Source organism: Gallus gallus, chromosome 20 (assembly GCF_016699485.2).
Source record: "Gallus gallus isolate bGalGal1 chromosome 20, bGalGal1.mat.broiler.GRCg7b, whole genome shotgun sequence".
In the NCBI taxonomy this organism is placed as follows: domain Eukaryota; kingdom Metazoa; phylum Chordata; class Aves; order Galliformes; family Phasianidae; genus Gallus; species Gallus gallus.
Genome location: NC_052551.1, coordinates 1,127,759 through 1,150,221, shown reverse-complemented (window position 1 = coordinate 1,150,221; position 22,463 = coordinate 1,127,759). Strand labels below are relative to the sequence as shown.

General features: G+C 50.3%; 2 protein-coding genes and 1 long non-coding RNA gene across 11 annotated transcripts in view; 1 reads left to right on the top strand and 2 right to left on the bottom strand.

Annotated features, from left to right (window-relative positions):
* The window catches only part of LOC107057310 (protein NDRG3), a 66,645-nt gene extending 56,206 nt beyond the window's left edge, over window positions 1–10,439 (bottom strand). For 2 of the 5 annotated variants that reach the window (XM_025142367.3, XM_025142369.3), the window contains exons 1-3: window positions 10,063–10,439; window positions 8,918–9,079; window positions 1,132–3,731 (exon numbers count right to left, since the gene is read on the bottom strand). The gene's annotated coding sequence lies outside the window, so the exon portion shown is untranslated. Of the gene's footprint in view, window positions 1–328; window positions 364–1,131; window positions 3,732–8,917; window positions 9,080–10,062 lie in introns of those variants that run through there. The other 3 variants (XM_025142366.3, XM_025142368.3, XM_046902972.1) reach the window with 2 other exon arrangements.
* LOC100858152 (uncharacterized) lies at window positions 5,866–10,439 on the bottom strand. The gene is made up of 3 exons (NR_174021.1): window positions 10,063–10,439; window positions 8,918–9,079; window positions 5,866–7,324 (listed from the first exon to the last, which is right to left on the bottom strand). It is a non-coding gene; the product is annotated as an uncharacterized LOC100858152 (long non-coding RNA).
* A 183-nt stretch (window positions 10,440–10,622) lies between these two features.
* Window positions 10,623–22,463, top strand: part of RALGAPB (Ral GTPase activating protein non-catalytic beta subunit) — a 65,168-nt gene continuing 53,327 nt past the window's right edge. For 4 of the 5 annotated variants that reach the window (NM_001030846.3, XM_015296245.3, XM_015296243.3 and 1 more), the window contains exons 1-4: window positions 10,623–10,780; window positions 16,188–16,400; window positions 17,117–17,319; window positions 22,168–22,331. In NM_001030846.3, the coding sequence (NP_001026017.2) occupies window positions 16,218–16,400; window positions 17,117–17,319; window positions 22,168–22,331 (550 nt within the window). In that variant the 5' untranslated portion in view covers window positions 10,623–10,780; window positions 16,188–16,217. Of the gene's footprint in view, window positions 10,781–10,848; window positions 11,102–16,187; window positions 16,401–17,116; window positions 17,320–22,167; window positions 22,332–22,463 lie in introns of those variants that run through there. The other variant, XM_046902809.1, reaches the window with a different exon arrangement.

The window sequence follows — 22,463 nt, the reverse complement described above, 5'->3', positions numbered from 1 at the left end:
CGTCCCGGAGCTTTCCCTCCTCCCGGCACAACCCGCACCACGGGGGATGTCCGCACAACGCCGCCGCCGCGCGCTGCCCCTCGCCCTCCCGGCGGGACGCGCCCGCTAACGGACAGCCGGGACGGGCAGCCCGAGCCCCGGGGCCGCCGCTCCCTGCCGGCACGGCCCCCGCCCGCTCCCTGCCGCCTCGGCCCCCATCGGAGCCGCCGCTCGGCACCCGCCGCCCAGCCGCTCCGGAGCGCCTCGGCATCCGGGCGGAGCACGGGCCGACCGCGCGGAACCCCGCGTCGCTCCCGGGACGGACGAAGCGGACGGCCGCAGCGCTCACCTGGCCCGCAGGTTACCTCCGCCTCCCCGGCCGCCGCGGCATGTGGGGCCGCTCTGCGCCTGCGCGCCGCGCCGCGGACCTGCGCATGCGCACGGGCCGCGAAAGGGCTCGGGACTACAAACAAGATGGCGGCCGCACCGCGAGAAGGCGGCAGCGCTACCTCAGAGGTAGTTCCCTTGGCGCCGCCTTCCGCCCGCAGGCCCGACCGTCGCCGAGGGGAATGCTAGAGGTGGCTGGTGTAGTTCAGCCAGTCCTTGCGGCCTTTCCAGCTCTGTTCTCTTCACACTTGGACTGTAACGTTCTGAAAACTCAGGGCACAAGGAAACCCGCTCGGTCCGCTCACCGCTGAGGAGCTCCCGCGGAGCCCCGCGCACGGCTCGGCCGGGCCCAGCGCGCACCGCAGCGCCGTGCGCTCCGCCTGCCGCGAGACCGCCCGGCACGGCGCGGGATCCGGCCTGGAACACGAGCGCGGAGGCTCGGGGCGCTGCCGGGCGGTCCCGGGGCACAGATGGGAACCGGGGCGCCCCTTGGCGTTCCCAAAAAGCCTGGGCTTTGTCAGCGTGCGAACGGATTCGCCCGTTCCTTTCCACGTGCAGGCGTCGACGTTCCGGGCAGCCCACCCTGAGCGGCGCTGTTCACCCGCGGGCCGCCAAAGCCCGGTGCCGCGTTCCTTCCGCAGCCGTAGCCGGGCTGGCAGCGGGTTCCGCACGGCGCGGCCGTTGCGGCTGCGCCCCGGGAGCGCTTTCCCTGCCGCTGTCCCGGAACGTCCCGGCAGCGCTCGGCTCCCTCCCGGCCGCGCTCACCTTAACCTCGGCGGGCGCAGCGCCGGACGCGTACGAACGAGGTCTCGCCCGAAGTGAATCCGTGTTCTGGTTTCTGGTGCCACCCAGCGGTGCCGCTCCTCGGCTCGTGGCGACTGTGAGGCTGCCGCTACGCCCAGTACTGGGCTGTGGGGGAGGGGAGGCGGAGGGGGGGCTGCGGGCGGTGATTCCCGCTGTGCTCCCGGGGGCAGTGAGCGCTGCTGGGGTCGCTCGGCTTTGCCGGGTGCTCCGCCGTTGTCACGTCGCTGCTGTAAGGCGCTGTGAGGTCTGCCGTCTCACAGCACTGCCTGCTGGGACGTTGCTGCATTCTCAGCTATCTCTAGCAATTTCCCACCTCGTGTGCGGCCCGTGATTGCTGGGCAGGCCCGTGGAGATAAGGCAGGTCAAAGATCAAGCCAAAAACTCCCATCCGTAGGCACTTGTCTCCAGCTGCTTCCAGATCCAATTTTGTCAGAGTTGGGCTAGGAAGGAATATGACTTTTGCCCATCAATCTTATCGCTGTAGGACACTGAACTTACTGACACTCTTATTGCATATTGGCATTTTTTTTTCACATAACAGCATGCAAAGAGAAGCATGCCTGGCGGCTGCTGGCTTCTTGCACAGGCCCAAGCGTACCTCCAGCTCCCTGCCAGCACTGTGCATAGCTGGGCTCCCAGCAATGAGAGGAGAGCTGCAGACCTGCCGTACTTGGAGATGTTTGGTGTCATTCCTTATGTCTGTAGGTATTATGTGAACTAGGTTGGCTGTTGGGTGGAGATGGGAAGAGGTAAATTCCCCACCAGGCTGTACTACCATTGTAACAGCCCTGCAGCCCAGGAAGTCTCTTCAGGCCCTATGGCATGGCCAGTTCCATCTGCTCACTTGCAGGACTCAGCAGAAGGCTGCAGGATTCCTTAAACTGAGCTCACACCACCTCCTCCCTGTATGTCTTTGGTTGACCTGTGCATTTTTACTGCAATCGCTCAGAAGAGACTGTTCATATTTTTTCCCAGGGAAGACACCAACAAAAAGGACTCCTATTGGAAGTGGTTTACAGAACCATACGCAGTTGTGGTGGGGATTTGATGCAGTCATAACCATGTTGCAGGCACGAGGGCTGAGAAACTGGTTGCTCTCAGGCTGTGAAGGCAGGCAGGGCTGTGGTTCTGCTGCAATCTTTCAGCTGTTTGCTGATGCAGAGCCTTGCTGGCTGCTGGCACGGCATGGCTCTGGGCTGAGGCACTGCGCAGACGGGGCTCTCAGGTGGGATATGGATGGGCCTCCTGACTTCAAACCGTGAGAAAGTGGGCGGCTGCTTATTTCTGAACAGGCACAGTGTAACTGCAGACTTTCTCATGTCAACCTAAATTCTTCAAAAGGCATTGGCAGAATGTTTTTTTCTTGCCAAAACCTACAGTTTACACAGAGAGATCTGGAACAGTCACGCAGAAGCAAGGGCTCTGCCCATCTGGATTTGCAGGTCAGAACACTAAGACAATCTTGAGATGATATCATATTTTAATTAATTAATGCTCGAGCTTTATAGAAAAGTGAATCATTCCCCACCAAGTGATAATGAGGTCTTAAACCAACATAACCCTCGTCCACCACTTGTACAACACATACATTTATAGTGTAGCAAAATGCTTGCAGTGTTTGTTTGCATTCAGAGAAACCTGTATTTAGAAAATAAGAATGGCCAACATCTGGCCTGGCTCTGACAACAACTCTTACACCCGATCCAAGTCAGATTTCCCAAAATATTGCTTTTCTTCATCACAGTCAAGACATGGTAGGGCATCTCTGCGTGTCTGCGTCAGTTCTCTCAAAGGAGAGAGTGTCTGCCAGAGATAGCAGCTCTGACAAAACAGATTCCCCTCCAAATAATCGAATTCAGCTCGAAGGCTGCTGTGAGAGGACTGCTTCTGCAGGTAGTTCAGACTCTCTTTCTAACATTTCTCCCTCTTACAGGTTTTGTGACAGCAAAGAAAGAAGCACACAGTGTATGAAGCTGCAGTGCAGGGTTATGGGAGCCTAGTCCATTCTCAGTCCCACAGGAGACTTGTTTGAATCACAGAAGGCTGCCCTGGATGACGAATGGCTTGCTGCTGCTCCAAGCACTCATTGCAAAAGGCTGCTCCTTTGCTGCACAACAGAGCGAGAAGGTGGCGCTAATGTTGGTGCTCTGATGGCAGGATTGCAAAGTTCCTCTCCACAAAGCTTGTCTCTTTATATCAAAGCCAAGAGATTCACTTATGTCTTTGCGGGGCTTCCATGAAAGTGAAAGAGTTGAGAGAAGCACTCATTTCATTGGGACGTTGAAAAACACTCCACATAATCACTGCACATCCATTGTATTGACTTTCGAGAAGCGTAAGTGGGCCAGCACTGCTTCACAGCACAAAAGAAGGGCAAAATATGAACTGTGGGGCAGACAGTTTATGGTTGAGGGGTACAGAGCAGTATGAAAGGGTCATTAACCCACTCAGCAGCTGCACAGACTGTGGGAGACGCTTCCTCTCATTTCAGCACGGCGCCCATCTCTGCGCAAGCTGGGCCAGCTCTGTGAGCAAACAGGGATAGCTCCGTGTCTTCCAGCCTAGAAAACAGACCACACCATATTTCCATTGTTTCCTTTACGAAACCATGCCTTTTTCTTCCATAATTGCTTAATGCAATCTGAAAATATGGCTGTGTATCAGTGGAAGTAATGCGAAATGTCAGAGCCTAAATGACAGATGTTTTAAAACAGCTTTACCTGAAAAGTTCTATGTGGGACAACAACACAATTAAGGGACAGAAGAAAATCTTCACAGGACAGTGGGGGTGTTGTTTTGAAGCAGAAGAGCAGGCTGTAAGTAGCCGAAATGTCCGAATTAAAGGCATACATATAGATTCATATAAAGTGACTGTTGTGATTATAGATGTGTGTGTTACATATATTTAAATGATACCACACTGTGTGTAAATTATGTATGTGCAATACGTTATATGTTTCTTGTTAGTGTTACATGTTTTGTGTTGTATGTTGTTATATATCATACATACATATATAATCTGCACAATACAGAGAACGGATGTAATTGAATGAACTGAATGCCGGGGCCTGGAAGCTGAGAAGTTTGGATTGGAGCTTAGAACTAGAACTATGTCAGTGTGTGCAAAATAATTAGGCAAATAAAACGTGGATGACAGAAGACAGCCAAGGAAATGCAAGATGCAGCATAATTAGGGGCTGCTGAAATGCATACAGAACAGAGCAGCAGCCGGACACGGGCAGGGGAGAGCCCACCTCCGTCTGCTATCCACGTACACAGCGGGTCATGCTGACAGAAAAATGGAAGGCTTTGGAGAAGGCAGCTGAGGCCTTTGTGGTGGTGTTTACTACAAAACTGCTTAGGGTTATTCCTGTGCTGTGAGTTCTCTTTACGGGGAATGAGTCAGCCACAAAACCCACTTCAAACTGAAATCAGTAGAAATCCTAAGATAGATTGCTGGTAAGAAGGAATTGCTAGCACCAGATCATGTTCACTCCTGAGCTGCAGACCAAACAAGAGATGAGTCACACACCTGCTTATGTAACCACAACCCCAAAGCTCCTCCATAAGACAGGAGTGGAACACGGCAAATCTGTGCTGAGCTCTGCTCCTCAGTGGGGCTCTGAGGGGATCCAGGGAGCTCCACACTGCTGATTTGCATGTCTCTATCAGGCAAATGTGTGGAAACTATAACAAAGAATTGATCATAACTTGCAAAAATAGAGTAAAATAGTGCTGAGTCATTGCTGTGGTCTGACCCCTGCAGGCTCAGCAGCACCCAGCTGCTCATTCACTCCCACCAACCCATGGGAGGGAGAACTGGGAAGGCCAAAGTGTGAGACTGTGTGGGTTGGGATGAGGACAGTTTGGGTAAAACAGAAGCAGTGTGCATACGGAAAGCAAAACAAGGAGCCCATTTGCTGCTTTCCCCCAGCTGGTAGACGTCCGGCCACCTCCAGCCCAGCAGGGTCCACCAGGTGTCAGGGTTCCTTGGCACTGTAACTCCTCCTCCTTTCCCATCATAGCATAATACAAGCCTACCAAAATGATGACTTCTTGATTTCAGAGAGGGTTAACTGCTTTGTCAACACAGCAGAGGGGCTGGAGCTCCAGCAGGACTGAGGGCAGGGGTTACAGGAGCTGCATGGGGCGGCAGGGCCGGGACCCTGGCCAGGGTGGTGGGTGGCGGTGCCTGGGGTCCCCTGCCTGCCGACAGAAGTGATGGGTGGTGCTTCAGTGTGTTGTAAATTACAACTGCAGTGGGCGTCATCACCATTAATATCAGTAGCACTGTACCTGGTGGTCGCATTATATAAAATGTGTGGTCCGTACAAAAGAAGTTCAGACAGATTTACAGAGATTCGAATGTGCCTAACACACCACTGTACTTAACTGTAAGCCGCAATCAAAGCTTTGTTTCTGTGCACAATCCAGTCACGCGGTCACAGAACGGCTCAGGCTGGAGGCATCTCTGCAGAACAGCCCGCGTGGGGAGCGGCTGCTGGGCAGGATGAGGTCCCACCGGGCACAGCAGACCCACAGCCCGGGCACAGCGCAGAGCGCTCTGAGCTGCAGCCCGGCTGCTGTTTGACCAGCAACCTTTCCCTGCTCCTGTCCTTTTCTTACAGCGGGATCCCAGGCTGAGCTTCTAGTTCATCTCTCAAAAGAAAACAGAAGCAACTGCTCTACCACCGATTTCAGGACGTTCCACAATTTATTGACAATGACAAGACTTCCTGAAATTTTCTCTCCGGCTGGAGGACTATCCCAGCATCCAACCACCCCAGCTCCTAATAGCAGAGATGCTCCCATCCTCCCAGCACCTTGGTGGCCATTCTCTGGGCTCACTCCAATGTGTCCGGGTCTGTGTGTTACTGGGGAGCCCACACCTGGACACTGTGGTCTCACCAGAGCTGAGCAGAGGGGAATGGAACGATGACCTCGAGCTGCTGGCAGCGCTCCTCACACAGCCCAGGGATGAGCAATGCTCAGTGAGAGCCGAGGCAGAAGAGCTGTGCAGTGCCTCAGCTGCTCCCCACCAGCACTTTCCATCCCCGTGCCGTCCCCAGGTGAGGTTGTGCTGCCCACTCAGCAGTGGGGCTGAGTGCAGTGCTGTGTGCTCTTTGCCATCCAGCTGCTCCTGTGGGACCTGCTCAGCCATTCCCCTCCTCAGTGTCCTGTGGTGGCCAGATGCAGTGGTGCCCATTGGGCTCCCAGTGCCAGGAGAAGCTGTGTTCTCCCTGATGGGAGCATCTGGAGACGCTGTGCTTCTTGTGCCTGGGTGAGACACTGCAGGACCAAGGGGGAGATGTTCTTCCCCAGCACTGGATCCTTCCCCAGGGCTGGTGGGTCAAGGAGTCCTTTGGGGGGCATGGCATGAGGCTCAGGAGGGAGGCAATGGGCCCTGCTGGTGGTCCAGCGCTGGATGCAGTCCCTGCAGGTGAGCCTGAAGGGGACAACATGAGCCGCGTCCGCCAGTGGGCAGAGACAGATGGAATACGTCTCCTCCTCGTGGCCCTCCACCGACTGCACCTGTACCTGCTGGCTCATGTTGGCAGCTGCCTCCTGACTGACTCCTGGCTGTGGCTGCCCTGGCATGGAGGAGCTCAGAGAACAGACTCACTGGAGGCTGCCTCTCACAGAGCAGTCAGCAGTGTCTGGGCCTCAGCACCTCTTGCGTGTCGCTGCCAGTGACAGACACCTCTCCTGCCAGTGGCAGGAGCTCTGACATCTGGTGTTCCTTGAGCAGGATCCTTGGTCACTTGCAATCCACTTGCAGGACCTTGACGTCTCACGTACAGCTGGCAAGGCCTTGACATCTCATGTTCCACGCAGGGAAGGCACTGATGTCTCAAGAGTTGTCAGCAGGACTCGGAAGAGGGCAGAACGCTCTGGGTATCTATACCCTGAGCCATCTATATATATACCCATCCACACCGTTGTGAAGTCACGAGGTGACAGTGACTCCCCGTGGTGTCACAAGGCACACAGATGTAGATTTGTTTTCTGTGAGTTGCCATGCTAATAATAGTTTTGATGTTTGCCTGCCAGAACCCTGCTAAGAACTTTCATGGGGCAGTTCCACAGACACTGAGAAACAAACAGCTGCTTGAAACGATGAGCCCAACTGATTTGAAGGCAGCTGGGAAAGGAGCTGTTGGGACAGAGAAACTAACAGTATAAAGTATTATACACACAGTATAATATTTCCCATAATATAATGTATGTGGGAAAAACAAGCAATTGTGATTACACTCTGTATCACAATGAAACCTGACATTGGTTTAAATGTAAATGTAACAGTACAAGCTTGTATTTGTTCTGGCCTGAAATCCTCACGGAGCTGTAACAATGAGTCAGCAATAGCAAATGATCACCTCTGCCAGTCTGAGGCTGCAATCTGATATGGAATGTAATTAATAGGAACTGTGAATTCTACAATTTCAGTAGAATTCTACAATTCTACTAATTCTAAATCACAGAATCAGAATCACCAAGGTTGGAAAAGACCTCCAAGATGATGCAGTCCAACCATCCACCTACCACCAGTATTTCCCACTAACCCATGTCCCTCAGTGCAACATCTAAATGTTTCTTCAACACCTCCAGGGTCGGTGACTCCCCCACCTCCCTGGGTAGCCCATTCCAGCACCTGACCACTCTTTCAGGGAAGAAATTTTCCTTAACATCCAACCTGAACCCCCCTCCCCCCCCTGCAACTTGAGGCCATTCCCTCTCGTCTTATTGCTAGTTTTGTGGGAGCAGAGGCGGTCCCCCACCTCACAGCCTCCTTTCAGGTGGCTGCAGAGAGTAATGAGGTCTCCCCGAGCCTCTTCTCCAGACTGAGCAGTCCCATTTCCCTCAGCCAGTCCCCATAACACCTGTGCTCCAGATCCCTCACAGCTTCGCTGCCCTTCCCTGGACACGCTCCAGGGCCTCCATGTCTTTCTTGTAGTGAGGGGAATGTTGCATTGTGCAGAGTAATGGTGAGCTAAGTACTAACAGCAATCGGGGAATGTGGTCTGGGTGACAGATCTGGCAGCTCAGATCAACATCCATACAGATTAAGCCAAACCTGCTCAATGAAATTCAATTGTCCTGCTCATCCAAGGTGCTCCCTCTGCTTGTATTAAAAAACTGGCAAAACTGTTGGCCTACCTCTGATCATAAAATCCTGTGCTACGCTAATTACCAAATTCTGTGAAAAAAAATCAAGTTTAATTGTAACTGCAACTGAGCACTGTCCTCATTCTGCCCATGATCCCCACCCAGAGAGCCTGGCTGATCTCTGAGCTCTGGCTGACAGCTGCTCGGAAGTTCTGGAGTGCTGGGAGAGCTCCTTTGCCCCTTCCCCTTTGCTTGCTTACGCTCACCCCATAGAGAAAGCATTGGTTTGCCACTTGTCTGCTCCCTATGCACCCCTACCAGCAACATCTCACTCTGAGTAATCATCCTCTGTGGCTTTCAGAGTTGCAGTCCCCTGAGGCTCCTTCACTCCCCTCCAGCCCCCCATTCCCCAGCTGCCACAGCAGCAGAATCACATCCCCACCACTCTCCTCCCTGCAGCCCCAACCAGGGCATTGGCAGTGCCTTCAAGGCAGGTAGGATCCTGCCAACAACACCAGATGTAAAGTGCAGGGGTGACTGCTCCTTCCAGATCCCCTAAGAAAGGGGCCCAGATTCTGCAAGGCATTGATTAAAGTTAAAACACCTGGAGATAACATGAGAAAAAAATACATCATCTTACATTCCTTCAGATGTTGGGAAGAAGTCGTGCAGCATTGCATGGACCTTGAGACAAGACACAGCATGGTGCTCAGGCTCTGCCAGACTAGGACTTCACCAGCACTGCAGTCTTGAGTGTTGCCCTAGGGCTTTCCCAGGAGCACGCAACGGGATCCATCTGCAACTGAACCAGAACACATTTAGTGAAAACACACTGCTTTACTCCAAGATAAAGCCAAGGCAGCGTCATTGCCAGGTGCACAGCAGGAGCTGCCCGCAGGTGTCCCCATGCAATGAACTGGGAAGGTTGTCCTGCACCTACTTGGGGCTACCCCCGTGTGGGACCCCTTGATGTGTGATGGTCACTCGGCCAGCAGCAGCACAGACAGCTGGGACGGAGATCTTCCAGATGCTCCAGCAGCAGCCCTACCGTGCCCGTGCCGGTTTTGGGGAGCGTTATTTTTTTTCACAGTACTTCCTGCTGTCCCGTGCTTTGGTTTTGTGATGAAAGCGGTGTTGAAAACATACAGATGTAGCTGCAGCTCAGCAGTGCTTACACAGAGTCAATGTCTTTCCTGTTCCTCAAGCTGCCTTCCCAGTGAGCGTGCTGCACGTGCACAGCTCCTGTCCTGCTGGGAGGGCACACAGCCGGGACGTCCCAGCTCATGCAGTGCCGTGCTCAGCAAGAGGGCCGCGGGGGAATTTTTCCAGGGGAAAACTGCTGCCTGGGGGCCGGCTGGGCACTGCTCACATAGCGGTATGCAATTGCATTCTGCACCATGAGCTTTTCTTGGGTTGTTTTCTCAGGGGGTGGAGGAGGACTTTGCCATTTTTTAAATATTTCTTCCTTTTGCTTATCGGACTGCAGGCATACCAGCCCTCCTGCTTCCTCATTTCACCTTTCCCACCCGCTTCCCCCTTCCTGCACGGCCGAGGTGGGCGGCTGGCTGTGCCCCGCCTGCCACTGAGCCCACAGCAGCGCCTCCGGCCGGGACAGCGAACCCTGCAGCGCCTCCTGCATCCGTGCAGGGCGCGGACCCGCTGGAAGGGAAAGGACGGGCAGCGACGTTAACGCTCCTGGCGCTCTAACGGGGGTACCGTGAGAACGGTGAAGGGCGCGAATCCCGGGACGAGGCAGAAAATCCCCGCACGGCAATCTGCGCTGACCTGGCAGCCAACGCGGAGGCAGCAGCGGACAGCCCGGGGGCATTAACGTTCCTTTGGAAAAGCACACGGAGCGGCTGCGAGGGGACGGGGCGGGGAGCCGCCTCGCCGGGCGAACTCCGCGCTCTCCTCTCTCTGCTCTCGGGGGACGCGGGCAGAGACCCGCGGCCTGCATCGAGGGGCCGGGCGTTTGGGGCCCGCTCGCGGGGTGGCGGCGTGCCCTCGTGGGGCCCCGCTCGAACCCGGGGGCTGCAGCGGCTCTCGGAGCAGGAAGGAGTGGCAAAGGGCGACGGCGTGCCGCGGAACGGGGCGCTGGAGGAGGGCGGCCTCAGGCGGGGCGGGAGAGGTGGGCGCGTCCCCTTTAAGAGGAAGAGGACGGCGGAGGCGACGGGCGCCGCCGCGGCCGAGCCGCGAAAGCGCACGCGCACAGCTTTTCCCCGTGACTTATTCGGCGCTGCTCGCGGTGGGAGCCGTGCGCTCGGGCGGGGAGCGGCGGGCTGGAGCGGGCGCGCGTGCGCAGGGCGCCGTAGGGCCCGGCCGCCCGCCGTGCGCTTTGTGGCGCTGCCGGAAGCGGCCGCGGGGATCGGAGCAGGGCAGCTCGGAGCGGCGTCTCCCTGTGTCGCCTCGGCCGCCGCGGGCACCATGAAGCCGGCGGTCTGAGGGCGGAGCGGCCGGCCCTGCCCTACCCGGCCCGACATGCCCGCCGGGCCCTTCGGCGCAGGTAAGGCCGTCCGGGCCCGCCCGCTTTCCCCCCTCCTCCCCTCCGCACCGGGGCCTGTGGCGGCGGCCGCTGCCCGCCCGGCTCCCGCCCTCCCGTGTCCGGGCCCGCTGCGCGGGGCGTTGGGGCCGCCCTCAGTGCCGGCGCTGCGCGGTGGGCGCCGGGCGGCAGCTGGGACCGGGGCGACTGGAGCGGGCCGCGGAGGGCCCCGGCCCTGGGCCCGTCCTGCCCTGCCCGGTGTGTCCTGCGCGGGGCGGGGGCTGCGGTTCGGGAGCCGCGCGGGGCGGGGGGAAGTTCTGTTCGGCGGTGCCCGCAGAGCGGCAGGTAACCCGGCGCTGGGCTCCGCGCTCGTTCCGCTCCCCCTGTTAGTCTCGTTTCTCACCCGCTGCCCCGTGGGTGGGCGGCAGGTGCGGTGCAGCGGCGCTGCAGGCCGTGCCCGTTCTCCGGGGCGGGGAGAGCCCCTCCCGGCCGTGCCGCGGTGCGAGGAGCCGCGCTGAGGAAGCAGTGCGAGGGTACCGTAAGGCGCTGCGTGGAAACTGTTCTTCAGCGGCATCGGGGAAGTGCTCTGCTTTGCAGCTGCGTTAACTGAGCAGTTTTGGGTGCAGGTGGAGCCTGGGCAGTTCCTTAGGTTCTCGCGTGGTCAGCGTGAAGGATCGGCTTCTCACCCGGCGCTGACAGATGGGGCGGCAGCCAGAAGCAAAGCAGTGGTAATATCTGAGTGATGAAGCTTGAAAGCAGAATAAAATAGCCAACATTTACAAAGCTCTCCAATTCTGCTTTCTTATGGGTTGGTGAATGCTCGAATGTAACAGCCCCCAAGTTTCTAGGCTGCTCCTCCATGACAGGAGCCCCGGCCCCTTGCTGTGGGAGGGCCGTGTCCAGCAGTGTCCTCAGAACCGGCGTGAGATGGGGGCTCTGACCCCATGAGTGGGGTCTGCTGGGGAGAGATGAGTCCCATGCTTAAAAGGGGACTGCCATCAGATTTGTGTACTGACCTTCTGCAGCTGGATGGTAAAATTGGGTAAACTCATCTTCCCTGGGCGAGGGGGGCTGTGACACTCCTGTCTTCCACTCAGCAGCGTCGTGACTGAATGTCTCACCTGAGCTGGGACGGGGGTTGTGAGGTCCCGCCCTTTCTTGTCCTCATCCCTTCCTGACTTGAATGGAAATTTTTCATTTAATAGTAATCCTGACATGTGTCTCCATTTATTCTCTAAGAGAATACGGACTTTAAGCAGAGCAGGGCCTGCGAGCTGCTCTACATGATGTCTCTTAACGTCATAAGTTCCTAGGGCAGGGGCACCTACTGGGTGGGCTCTGAAGGTGGGTTCCTGGAGGAGTGCACACTTCTTCCGTCCTGCAAGGGTGGTGCTGAGTCGGTCAGCCCTGCCAGGACCTAAGCAGTCCTGCCAGGACCTAAGCCAGTCTCTGTACTCTCCAACAGAAATGTGGAGGGCAAAGGAGCAGCAACAGAGGCAAGGTGGAGCAAATGGCTACCTTGTTTTCCTTGAAATACTTTTGAAGTATATTTAATATCCCGAAACTTCACGATGTAGTTCCTTTGTATTGCTGCTTTGTTGTAGGCTCTGCCTTCAGAGAGGTCTTCCTTGGGTGTCTGCTGCTGGTCTTCATGTCTTCCATATTAATATTATTGTTTCCATTGAGTTTTCAGTCAGTCTCTGTCTTCCTGATTCTGATGAATCCCAGGAAGCTCTCATGTTTTGGGAAGGCTTGTCTTTGTGCTCCAAACCCTTTGTTTTGTAGGCGAGCACCTAATTTTTGTTGCTGAGCATGAAGGGCTCAGTGTCCCAGTTTGCTCCCAGCCCTTGCTGTGCCTACTCTGAGAGCTGCTTCCTACACCAACAGTTCCTTACCCTCTCCCTGTGCACACTTCAAAAACCCCATGGATGCTCTGAGCTCCTGTGTGTTCCTTCAAAACAACTGCAGCACGTGGGCCTGTTGTTCAGTTGGGTAATTCTCACTAACTTTACTGATCCAGGAGGTAAAATATTTTGCCTGCACCAATTCTTCTGAAGGCTTTAGGGACTGAAAGTAAAACTCAAGTATCACAATCTTTTTTAATTTTATGAGCTTATTACTGACTTCTTATACTCACCGAAGTCTCGAGTGTGTATGAGATGAAGATGTTTGGTCTCAAATGCTGATGTTTTATATGGTGGTAGCTATAAAAACCCCGAAACTGAAATGGCTCAGGAGGGATATGTTGACATGCAAGTTATTTACTTTGCTGAGGAATACTGGTACCATGTCAGTTCCATTGCAGATGGTACATATGTTAGCTTTGCATCTCTCTATTCTTCCACCAGTGTTCTTCCACCAGTGCTGGGAGTTTCTTTCCACATCCCTCTGCCTGTAGAAAAATGAGGGTGTTATATTTACTGCAAAACATAAACGTGTTCTGTTTCCAAACTTGTGTGTAAAATGGCTCAGTGAATTTAATAGTTCTGTTTACTTTTCTTCCTCCCCTTCCCCCTTAGTTAGGTAGTCTGGAACTTCGGGAGCCCTCAGTGGTTTGAACCTGTGTCTGCGTAGATATTCTCCTAAATTTCATGCAGGTGATGCTCAGGTATTGAGCCAGAGTGCTGTTTTTGAAACCGAGATGCAAAAGTGTTGCAGAAGCAAATTAAGATCGAGGTGCACTGGTGGTACGCAGTAAAAGCTGTGTGTTCTTTCAGTGTTCTGGGGATGTTGAAGTATTTTGGGACAAATGCAGCCTGTTCTGAGGGGGTGCATCCTGCTTCTGTAAGGTGTTTGGGACCTTTTGTGCTGAGCTTTCTAAGCACGGTATGACACTGTCAGTATGTCCGCTTTCACTGATTCAGCATAAAAGCAGATGTGGTTGTGGGGAGGCTTACGGTGTTGTTAGCTTATGTCTGGTTTCAAGAAGTTGAATTGCAGCTGGGTTCAGCCATAGCACTGCTGTGACAGGTAACGACAGCTCTCATTTCAAATTGCAGTTAGTGGGGTCTCAAATGAAAAACAACTTTTAGTCCTCTCAAAACGAAATGTTCCAGTTGCTAAATGTATTGGGTTATTTACCTGCTACCACAGGAAGTCCTACCTCAAAAGGTTTTTACATTGGACTTAGTTCCTTGGTCCGTTATTCCTTGTATGTTAATACTATTTCCTCTATGGCAAGGGCAGCCTGGGGTATCACAAGGATGCAGATCTGAGTGTTAGGTCTGCTGGCTGTGTGCCGCACCAGAGGCTTTGGTTCCCCCACGCTGCTGCTGAACTTCTCACACGTGCTGTGGTGCATCCCAAGTATGTGACAGATGCTCCATCTCAGAGCTTGGGAAGCATCACCCAGCAGAGCTGCACGCTTTGCTTTAGCAGGGCTGGGAGCAGGTGGGCACCACTTCCATTGCTGCATGCTGGTATGTCAAGGGCCTTTTGAAATGCTTCAGAATTTGGAATCCCTTGTTCTCTTATTTTCTTCCATGAAGGAGCTTTCCAGCCTCTGGGCTACCCACAATTTCCCCATGCTTCTGGGCAGCCTGTGCTGGCAGCTATCAGCACACTGATGGGCTCACACTGAGCTGATAGTGGTGTGCCAGCATGTGCTGACACCACTTGGTTTGAGCCAGCGCTCCGTTCCTCAGGTGGTGGGCTCTGCTGTGCCCCTGGGAGAGCTGGCAGTGTGTGTGGGGTCTGCAGAAAGGGACAGCACAGCAGCAGGGAGACATAGCCAGAGAACTTAATTGGGAACTGTAGTCATTACAAAGGATAGTGGTTGTAGTTGGGACTGTGGATCCTGTTCGCTTCCTGCTCTCCTGTTGCTGTGACTTCTGTGTCCCAGCAGCTAATGTCTTGGCAGCTTTCCTCCAGGCTGCAGGGTTATGTACAGGCATTTCCCCCCCACTGCCCTCAGAGGAGGAGAACATTCCTAAAGGACACAGGGTGCGCTTCTGCCCGCTTGGTTATTTGCTGTCAGACAAGCACGTGTGGCTGCTGCCTCAAACCAGGAAGGATGTAGTTTAGGAAAGTAAGATGTGCTGCCTCCTTGTAAAGGAGTCATCAAGCTTTTTACATAGAGTTTTAGGTGCAAATCAGCATTCAGGTGATTAGCTAAATAGGCAGACCTGTTTAAATGCTGGCTTGCCCCTAAGTAGATGTATTTCCAGGCCTGGCTTGTTTGGTTTGTTGCCAAGGAATGTTTAAAGGAGGCACTGAAAACATTCCCTCTATACCTAAGTAGTTTCCGAAATGCCCAGCAGCTCCAGTCCCTGGAGCACTCTTTGTGGTAGCAAGAGCAGATCCACGCTGTGGTTGCTACATGTCCTCCTGCCTTTCCTCTGGTGCTGGCCCTGCCTGCCTTGTGCTGTGTTGTCCACGTGGTCGCTGGCTCAAATAACTGATAACGGGAAGGAGGGAGGTGGTGCTGGTCTGATGGCTTAGGCTGCTATGCGCCTGTGCTGCTCAGAGAAGGTTTGCAAGGCTGCTGCCACCACGGGGAATGCTCCTTCCACCCTTTCCAGATGCGTGTTCTCCTGGCTCTTCTGTGTGGCACAGGTCTTCATCTAACCTTCATTAGATCAGATGCTGTCTGCCAGGACAGCTACTGGCTGCATCAAGACACTTGTGCTGTCTGAGCTGGCCTGGTGCTGCCTGGTGAGGCTATGTGCACTGACTTCACCAGGATTTGAAAGTCACCAGTGTGTATATGAGTGTGCCAGGTACAGGAGCAGTATGTGGGGGTTGCAGTGTAACTGTGAGGCCATATATGGTTTAAGTGAGCACTCCATGAAGGCTCAGTCAGTCCGTCTGTCAGTTCAGGTCAGCACACTTCTCATTATCAGTTAGTCACGTTTCTCAGCCAGCTGTTTTGGGTGCTGCATGCTGCAGGAGAAATACTGGGAGCGTAGAAAGAGGCTGGATTTGATCTTCCAAGAGGTTTTCTGTCAGTTTCCTGGTATGTATTTTTAACTACTGTTGAACTGAAAAAAGGCATAAGGTGTGAACAGGAGCTGTTACTTGCCTTAATTGAATACTTGTGGAGCAATTCCCTGTTTAGCTAAGGAAACTTTGTAAGAAAGCGCCTTGACAACATGGACTGCACCAGCTGAATTATGAGATGCTTCTCCTGAAGCCTGTAGTGTCACAAACAGGCTGCCAGTTCCTAACTGAACTTAAATGGAGGGGCATCAGTGTGCAGAAATCCCATTAATGGAGTTATGAATCCTAGGGTAACTTTTGGTTCTTCTAGTATTTGGTATCAGCTATATTAAACGACATGAAACTTAAACAACAGCTGTTGATTCTCTTACAGGACTTCAAAGGTATGATGCAGCTCCTTACGTACTGAATTTACAATGGCAAACAGCTTCAATTTTGGTAAATAATTTCATAGATGCTTCTACTGATCATGTCTCTTTTTTTGTCCATCCAGGTGTTACTTGGTTTGTAGCATAGAGGCACTATGTACTCAGAGTGGAGATCCTTGCATCTTGTCATTCAAAATGATCAGGGTAATACCAGTGTACTTCACAGCTATCCTGAAAGTGTGGGAAGAGAAGTGGCAAATGCAGTGGTGCGTCCTCTTGGGCAAGCTCTAATCACGTCGTCGGTTGGAAGTGAGAGTTTGCTGAAAACAGACAAAGAAGTAAGTGTATTTCTATGATCTCCTTCACCACGATCATAGTTTTCCTCATGCTAGAGGGGTCTCTTTTAAGAGGCCATAGAAAATAGTTTTCTTTAGTAATCCAAGTTTTTTTTAAATGTACTGTATTTTTAGGTTAGTAATCTATGTAATGTTTGTACTAACAGCCAGTTTATAGCAGCTATGTGCTTCATGACCTAGTAGGAAGTGATGCGTGGTGTTCAGTGCTTATCTGAGCTATTATACCCAGAAGTGCAGGCGAAAGGGTTTGGGGAAATTCAAAGGCTTGTGTTGGTTAACACATTAAAGCCTTTGTAAAGCAGCCTTTGTAATTGCTGAAGCAAGTACATGACTTTGGTATTGTATGAGTGTTTATTTGCTAGAATCTGAAAGTTTTCTACTATATCAGTTTATGGTTGTACAGCTCCTTGTGTGTTCTGAGGAATTTTTTCTACAGTTTAGATTGAAGAGATTCTTTTTGAAGTCATAATACTATATGAAAACACCAAGTCATTAACTTGAGCATGGTAGTGATGGGTTGCCAGCTGGACCTGGTGATCTTAGAGACTATTTACAGCTTTAATGATTCTGTGATTCTAATTTGTGTGTCCATCAGATTAATGTAGTTATGTGGTACAAGAAATTCTCTTTGCATTAGAACTATTGTGCATTAATCATTCTTTACCTTCCAAAATTTACTAACTTCACTTTACTCTTAGGTAAAATGGACAATGGAGGTGGTTTGTTATGGACTGACCCTCCCTCTGGATGGCGATACCGTGAAATACTGTGTCGATGTATATACAGACTGGATTATGGCTCTTGTGTTACCTAAGGACTCAATTCCTTTACCAGTTATTAAGGAACCAAACCTTTACGTTCAAAGCATTCTCAAACATCTCCAAAATCTCTTTGTACCAAGGTGAGTGTCAGGGTAGTAGTGCTTAGGGTGAGAGGGAGAGATCACAGGCATTCAAAGCCATGGTCAGCAGGTAATCTGTCAGGAAGACATGATGAGCCATGCGGGCTCTTGATTAAGTAAGGCTGTTACTGTAGCAAAGTTACAAGGAAGATGTCACTCCATCCATGTCTTACTGCTTCTGTGTTTAGACAGCTAATTACTTTTAGAACTATCGTTATTGTATGACTGGAGGGGGATAAAAAAAACTAAATCACGTGACTGTCTGCTAATAATGTGTACAAATGAGATAAGTAAAAGCATATGGTGGCCATCCCATACTGTGTTTACTTACAGCTTCTCCCATCACATCAGAAAAGTAGACACAGAGAAGCTACTCCCTGTAAGTTTGCTAGAATTTGTTGCCTGCTAAATGAGCATAATCATATTGATCACATTTCACTTAATTTTCAATGAGCCCTCCAGAAATGCTTGCTATCTATCAGCCTGATGTTACTCTGAGCACCCTTGAATAATGATGTTGATACACATGCTCCTAGCTCTTAGACAAAAAGTCATGTTGTCTTGAGCACTCTCAATGTTAGATTTCATGTGTAGTTTATGGCAAATGGACCTGATGGTGCTGAATACAGGTTGAATAAAGAAAAAGATGTTTTAGTAGTCCCCTGTGAAACAGTACTTAGGTACTAGCTGCCTGAAATTACTTCTACTGTACTAAACTGTATTTTTTTTAATTACTGTACTAAACAACCTACTTTACAGAAACATTAATGCTATATCATTGCAAGTGGCCTTTGAAGTGTTCCACTCTGCTTGGGTTACTTTACTTTATCTGAAGGTTGTATTGATAACGGGCTTTGAAGAGTAATTCATACAACTTCAAATGAGGAGGTCATTGCTGTTTGATTGTTTCAAATTCTGCAATTCAACTGAAGTTTTAATTCCTCTTAAGGCACAGTGCAAGAAGATGTCTTAATTCTCTTTGAAGGACAGTCAGGGAACCAGTGGAGGGAAGAAATTTAAAGCAAGTATGCTTCAGATTAGGCTTCTCCAGAAAGCTGTCTCTAACTATTGGTCATTTCTTGGTCACTATGTTGGAGAAGTCAAGGAAGGGTAAGGAAGCCTAGTCACTCCCTTCCTGGGCTGCTGCCCTTTAGACTAGAGCTGACTGATGCCTTTGCTAGGCTTAGCTGGGCTTTGTCATGGGACTCTGTAGGAGTAAAACCAAAATCCAATGTGTAGTAACCTGCTGCAACAAGAAAACATGAACCTGTGTCCAAGAAGAACAAAGAACTGCTATCTTTTTATCTTCAGTTTCAAGCCATGACCCTAAATGCGTTTATGCCCAAGCTTCAAATGTCTTGCAGTTAATGAGATTATTTTCAGATGACTTCAGTATCTTCATGAATTGTACTCTTGAAGGCAATCTCGTCTGGGGAGGGCTTTGTAACACTGCTGATTCCTTTTTCTGAGATCTTAAGTTGCTGTTTCTCAATAAGCAATTCTCAAACAGAGGGGATATTTAATCTTAAAAATACCGACGCATAAGGATTCTTTCCTCTGAAAGCAATTGGTGCAGGTTCTGGGACCTATGCTCTCACTTCAAGCACCAGATCGTTTTAGCTAAACACAGTGATTATTTTTACAATGCAGTAATACATATCAGTATATAACAACATTGCAATGGCACATAAAGTTGGGGTGGAAGGTCCAGATCACCTCCATTGACTGCTGAGCACCTTTACTTGCTGTGTTGACACACTTACTGTATCAAAAACACTGGGTGCTGGGAAATATGGAAGTTGTTAAAGAAGCCTTCCTGCAGGATGTCTGTCCTGCTAGAGCTGGTTTGGACCTTCAATAGGTGCAGAATGGAGTTTGTACTGTCTGGAAACCCTTATGTCCTTGGCCCAGTGGAGAATGCACTCTTCCCCTGCTTATTAAGTGTTTTTCTTGTGCAAACCATGGCAAAGGATCACCAGAGGCCCTGTTAGCAGGTGGTTTCATTTCCTGTGTGCTACTGACACTACTGCTGTTCTACACTTCTGCTCCAGCTTCATATATTGAGATTGATGCAGGATGGCAGACCACGTGTGACGTCTGCTGAATGAAACAATTGACATCTAGATACAGGCTGAGCTGAGAAATTATGACTGTGAACCTGTGTGCATGCGCACACACTACAAAGTATACGATCTCTCTCATTTTTCTTCCCCAAGCTCCTGACATGTACCTGAAAGGCCATACTTGCTTGTTCTTTTTTTTGTTTTGTTTTGGTTTTTTTTTTGTCTTTTGTACCTAGTACCTTTTCAGGAAAAAAGATCTTAAAGCATTTCCTTCACTTGAGCAATGCAAAAACATGATATAACAAACATTAATACAGAATTATGTTGTATGCAAATTGCTTGAGAGGAAGGAAGAGCTCATTTTCTTAAACATCTGTGCAGAGGAAGAAGAGACTACTTCTAGCACCAAACTGCTGCAGGTGCCTGGTGCTGATAAGCACCTGTAGAACACTTATCCAGGAGCTCTTGTAGCAACCTATAGCTACAATATACTGATGTATGTTGATAATATATTGAACTATCTCCTGGAAGTGTCCTAAGTAGCAGAAAACACAAAGCACTAATTGCAAACCTATTTCACATAGAGGTTTGGGATTACAATAGCTTCCTTCCTTGGCCTGGTATCCTGACTGTGCAGTGGGTGCTTGGCTCCCTTAGAAGTAGTGGTTCAGAGTTATGGTGTATCAGTGATATGTTCCCACCAGATACAAAGCAGATGTGTATAAACCATTTTAGTTTGAGTACTCAGCTGAAGCATGTTTACATGTACAGCCCTTGAAGTAGTGTGGTGCTGACAAAATAAGAATGTTGGAAGTGGAGCGAGTCCAGCTCTTCTGCCTGTCAGACACACTAGGGAACAAGTGCATCTTTCCCTGCAGCACTGGCCTTCCATCTGCCCTGCTGAATGGAGGGCTTCTTTTCATAATATGGTTGAGTACCCTCTAAGCAAGCCCCTTGCTGTACATCTCTAGCAATGCTGTGCTATTCAGGGAGCCTAGCAGACTGCTTAAACAACGGTGGTAGTTATTACTGTTAGATAAGGTTTCGATGCTGTAAGCGTCTGCTTGAAGCATGGAAAGAAAATATGAAAACTCTCTTTTCCCTGCCTTGTGGAAGGTGGGGATGTAGACATGGCCCTACGGTCTTCTCTCTGAGGTGTCTGGAATCTCTCGAGAGACCACAGGACATGTGACTGGCCAAGCATAACAGAGGCCTTTCTGATAACTTCTAATTTATGTATGAAATTTTGGGAGCAGTTCTTGCTGAGTGTGGGTGTGGGAACCATGCGGGGACGGGTCCTGTAGAGATCTTTGGAAATGAGTCTACTTTTGCTCAGAAGTTTCCCATTAGTCACAAGAAGCTCCTATTTGTGTGTCCCTTAATATAAATTCATTAAAGTCTTAGAGGAATCAGTTCTTCAGACAGGCACTGAAACGTAACAAATAACAAAATAAGGATATTCTTTGCTTAAAAAATTTGCTTTGTTGCTGGGGGGAAAAACAGTGCCATAACAGAGGCTTGCCTGTCCCAAGCCTTGTTGTTTTACCAAGATGATCTGTTAGGATCAGCAGCACAGAACAACCTGTTGAAGTTCTGAACTGTGACTGCTCTGCAATTTTGCACTAGGTGTCATCTTGTTTCCTTGTAATCTTGTTTCCAGTACTGTCATACAGTGTATTTATGCTACAAAGACAAGAGTTGGTGATATTTTTAAAAAGCATCTATCAGTACATCATCTCAGTTTCAGCTGCTATTCCCTGAAAATAGCGGATCTTTGTCCAGTGGGTCTGCATGTTCTTGAGAGCTTGCTGTGTGAGTGGCTTGTGGTTTAAATTGTGTTGAAAGTGCTTGGGCTCTGGTAATGCTGCTTATTGGGCTGGTGGATGCTAGTATTTTTATGATTCTATTAGCAAGTGATAGGATGACTTAAGCTTACAACTTGAAATCTCAAGTTTGCAAGTTGAAAAATGGCTTCCATATATTGCACACTTCAGTCAGTAAGCTCTTTCATTCTTCATTCTTTCACTCCTTAAGCTCTTAGGCTTGCTTAGATTTGTTTACCAGTGCCCTCAGATACTCTCCAGAACACTTCATGTTACTGTTCTGTCCCCATTCTGCCTTGCACAAACTGATTGGAAGAGAGCCTGCTGCACATGCAACACCTTGTGCTGCGTGACTCAGCAGAGGCAGTGTGTAACTGGTTCTTAAAGTAGGGAAAAACTTCACACTGCCAGCTTCTTCCCTCTTTTCCCTCCTTATCCCCTATTCTTTAGTCTTGTTTTCCTATTTAATGACTTTCTTCTAGATTTTCTTTTTCCTAAATGCCAGAAATTCAAGGCAAGAATTGAATGTTCATTTGGAAGCAGGAGTTGAACAAGGAAGAAGTTTGTTAACAGTGTTTTCTTTTAAATTCAACATTTTCTTCTGACTTAACTATGAAACAGTGAAGGGTGTCCTAACATTCACATTGTTTGTCCTAGTAAATATTTTCTTGTTACAACAGATTGTACTTTCTCTGGTTAAAATGTTCACTTTGTGTTGGTGAGTTCCGTGTCATGTAAAGAAAGGCATTACGGTACATCTTGTACTTGTGAAGGCAGAGTTAGGATGCTCAGACACACAGCTGTGATGCATACATGCATCTTAGTTCATGTTCTTGGCTCTAGTTCAGTCACGCTGATGTTTCTTCTTATAATTGCTCGAAGTTCAGATTACTGTACATGCTGCTGTATGGTGTCTTCTATTTCCTTTTTGGAGACTCAAGTAGTGTTTCCTTCTCTTGCAGGCCAGACCCAGGATCCAGTCAGATTAGACTGTGCTTGCAAGTTTTGAAAGCAGTCCAGAAACTGGCTCGTGAATCAACAATTATGGCAAGAGAAACCTGGGAGGTTTTGTTGTTATTTCTTCTTCAGATTAATGATACTCTTCTAGCGGCTCCAACTGTGCAAGGTTTGTGTTAGACTTTCATTTGATCCAATTACTGGAAAATGCTTTGGCTCTGCTGGATGTTGAACTGCTATGGGAATTTGGGGAAAACTTTAAAAGCTTGTAGTAGCCACCAGAGTGCAATAGCTCACTCGT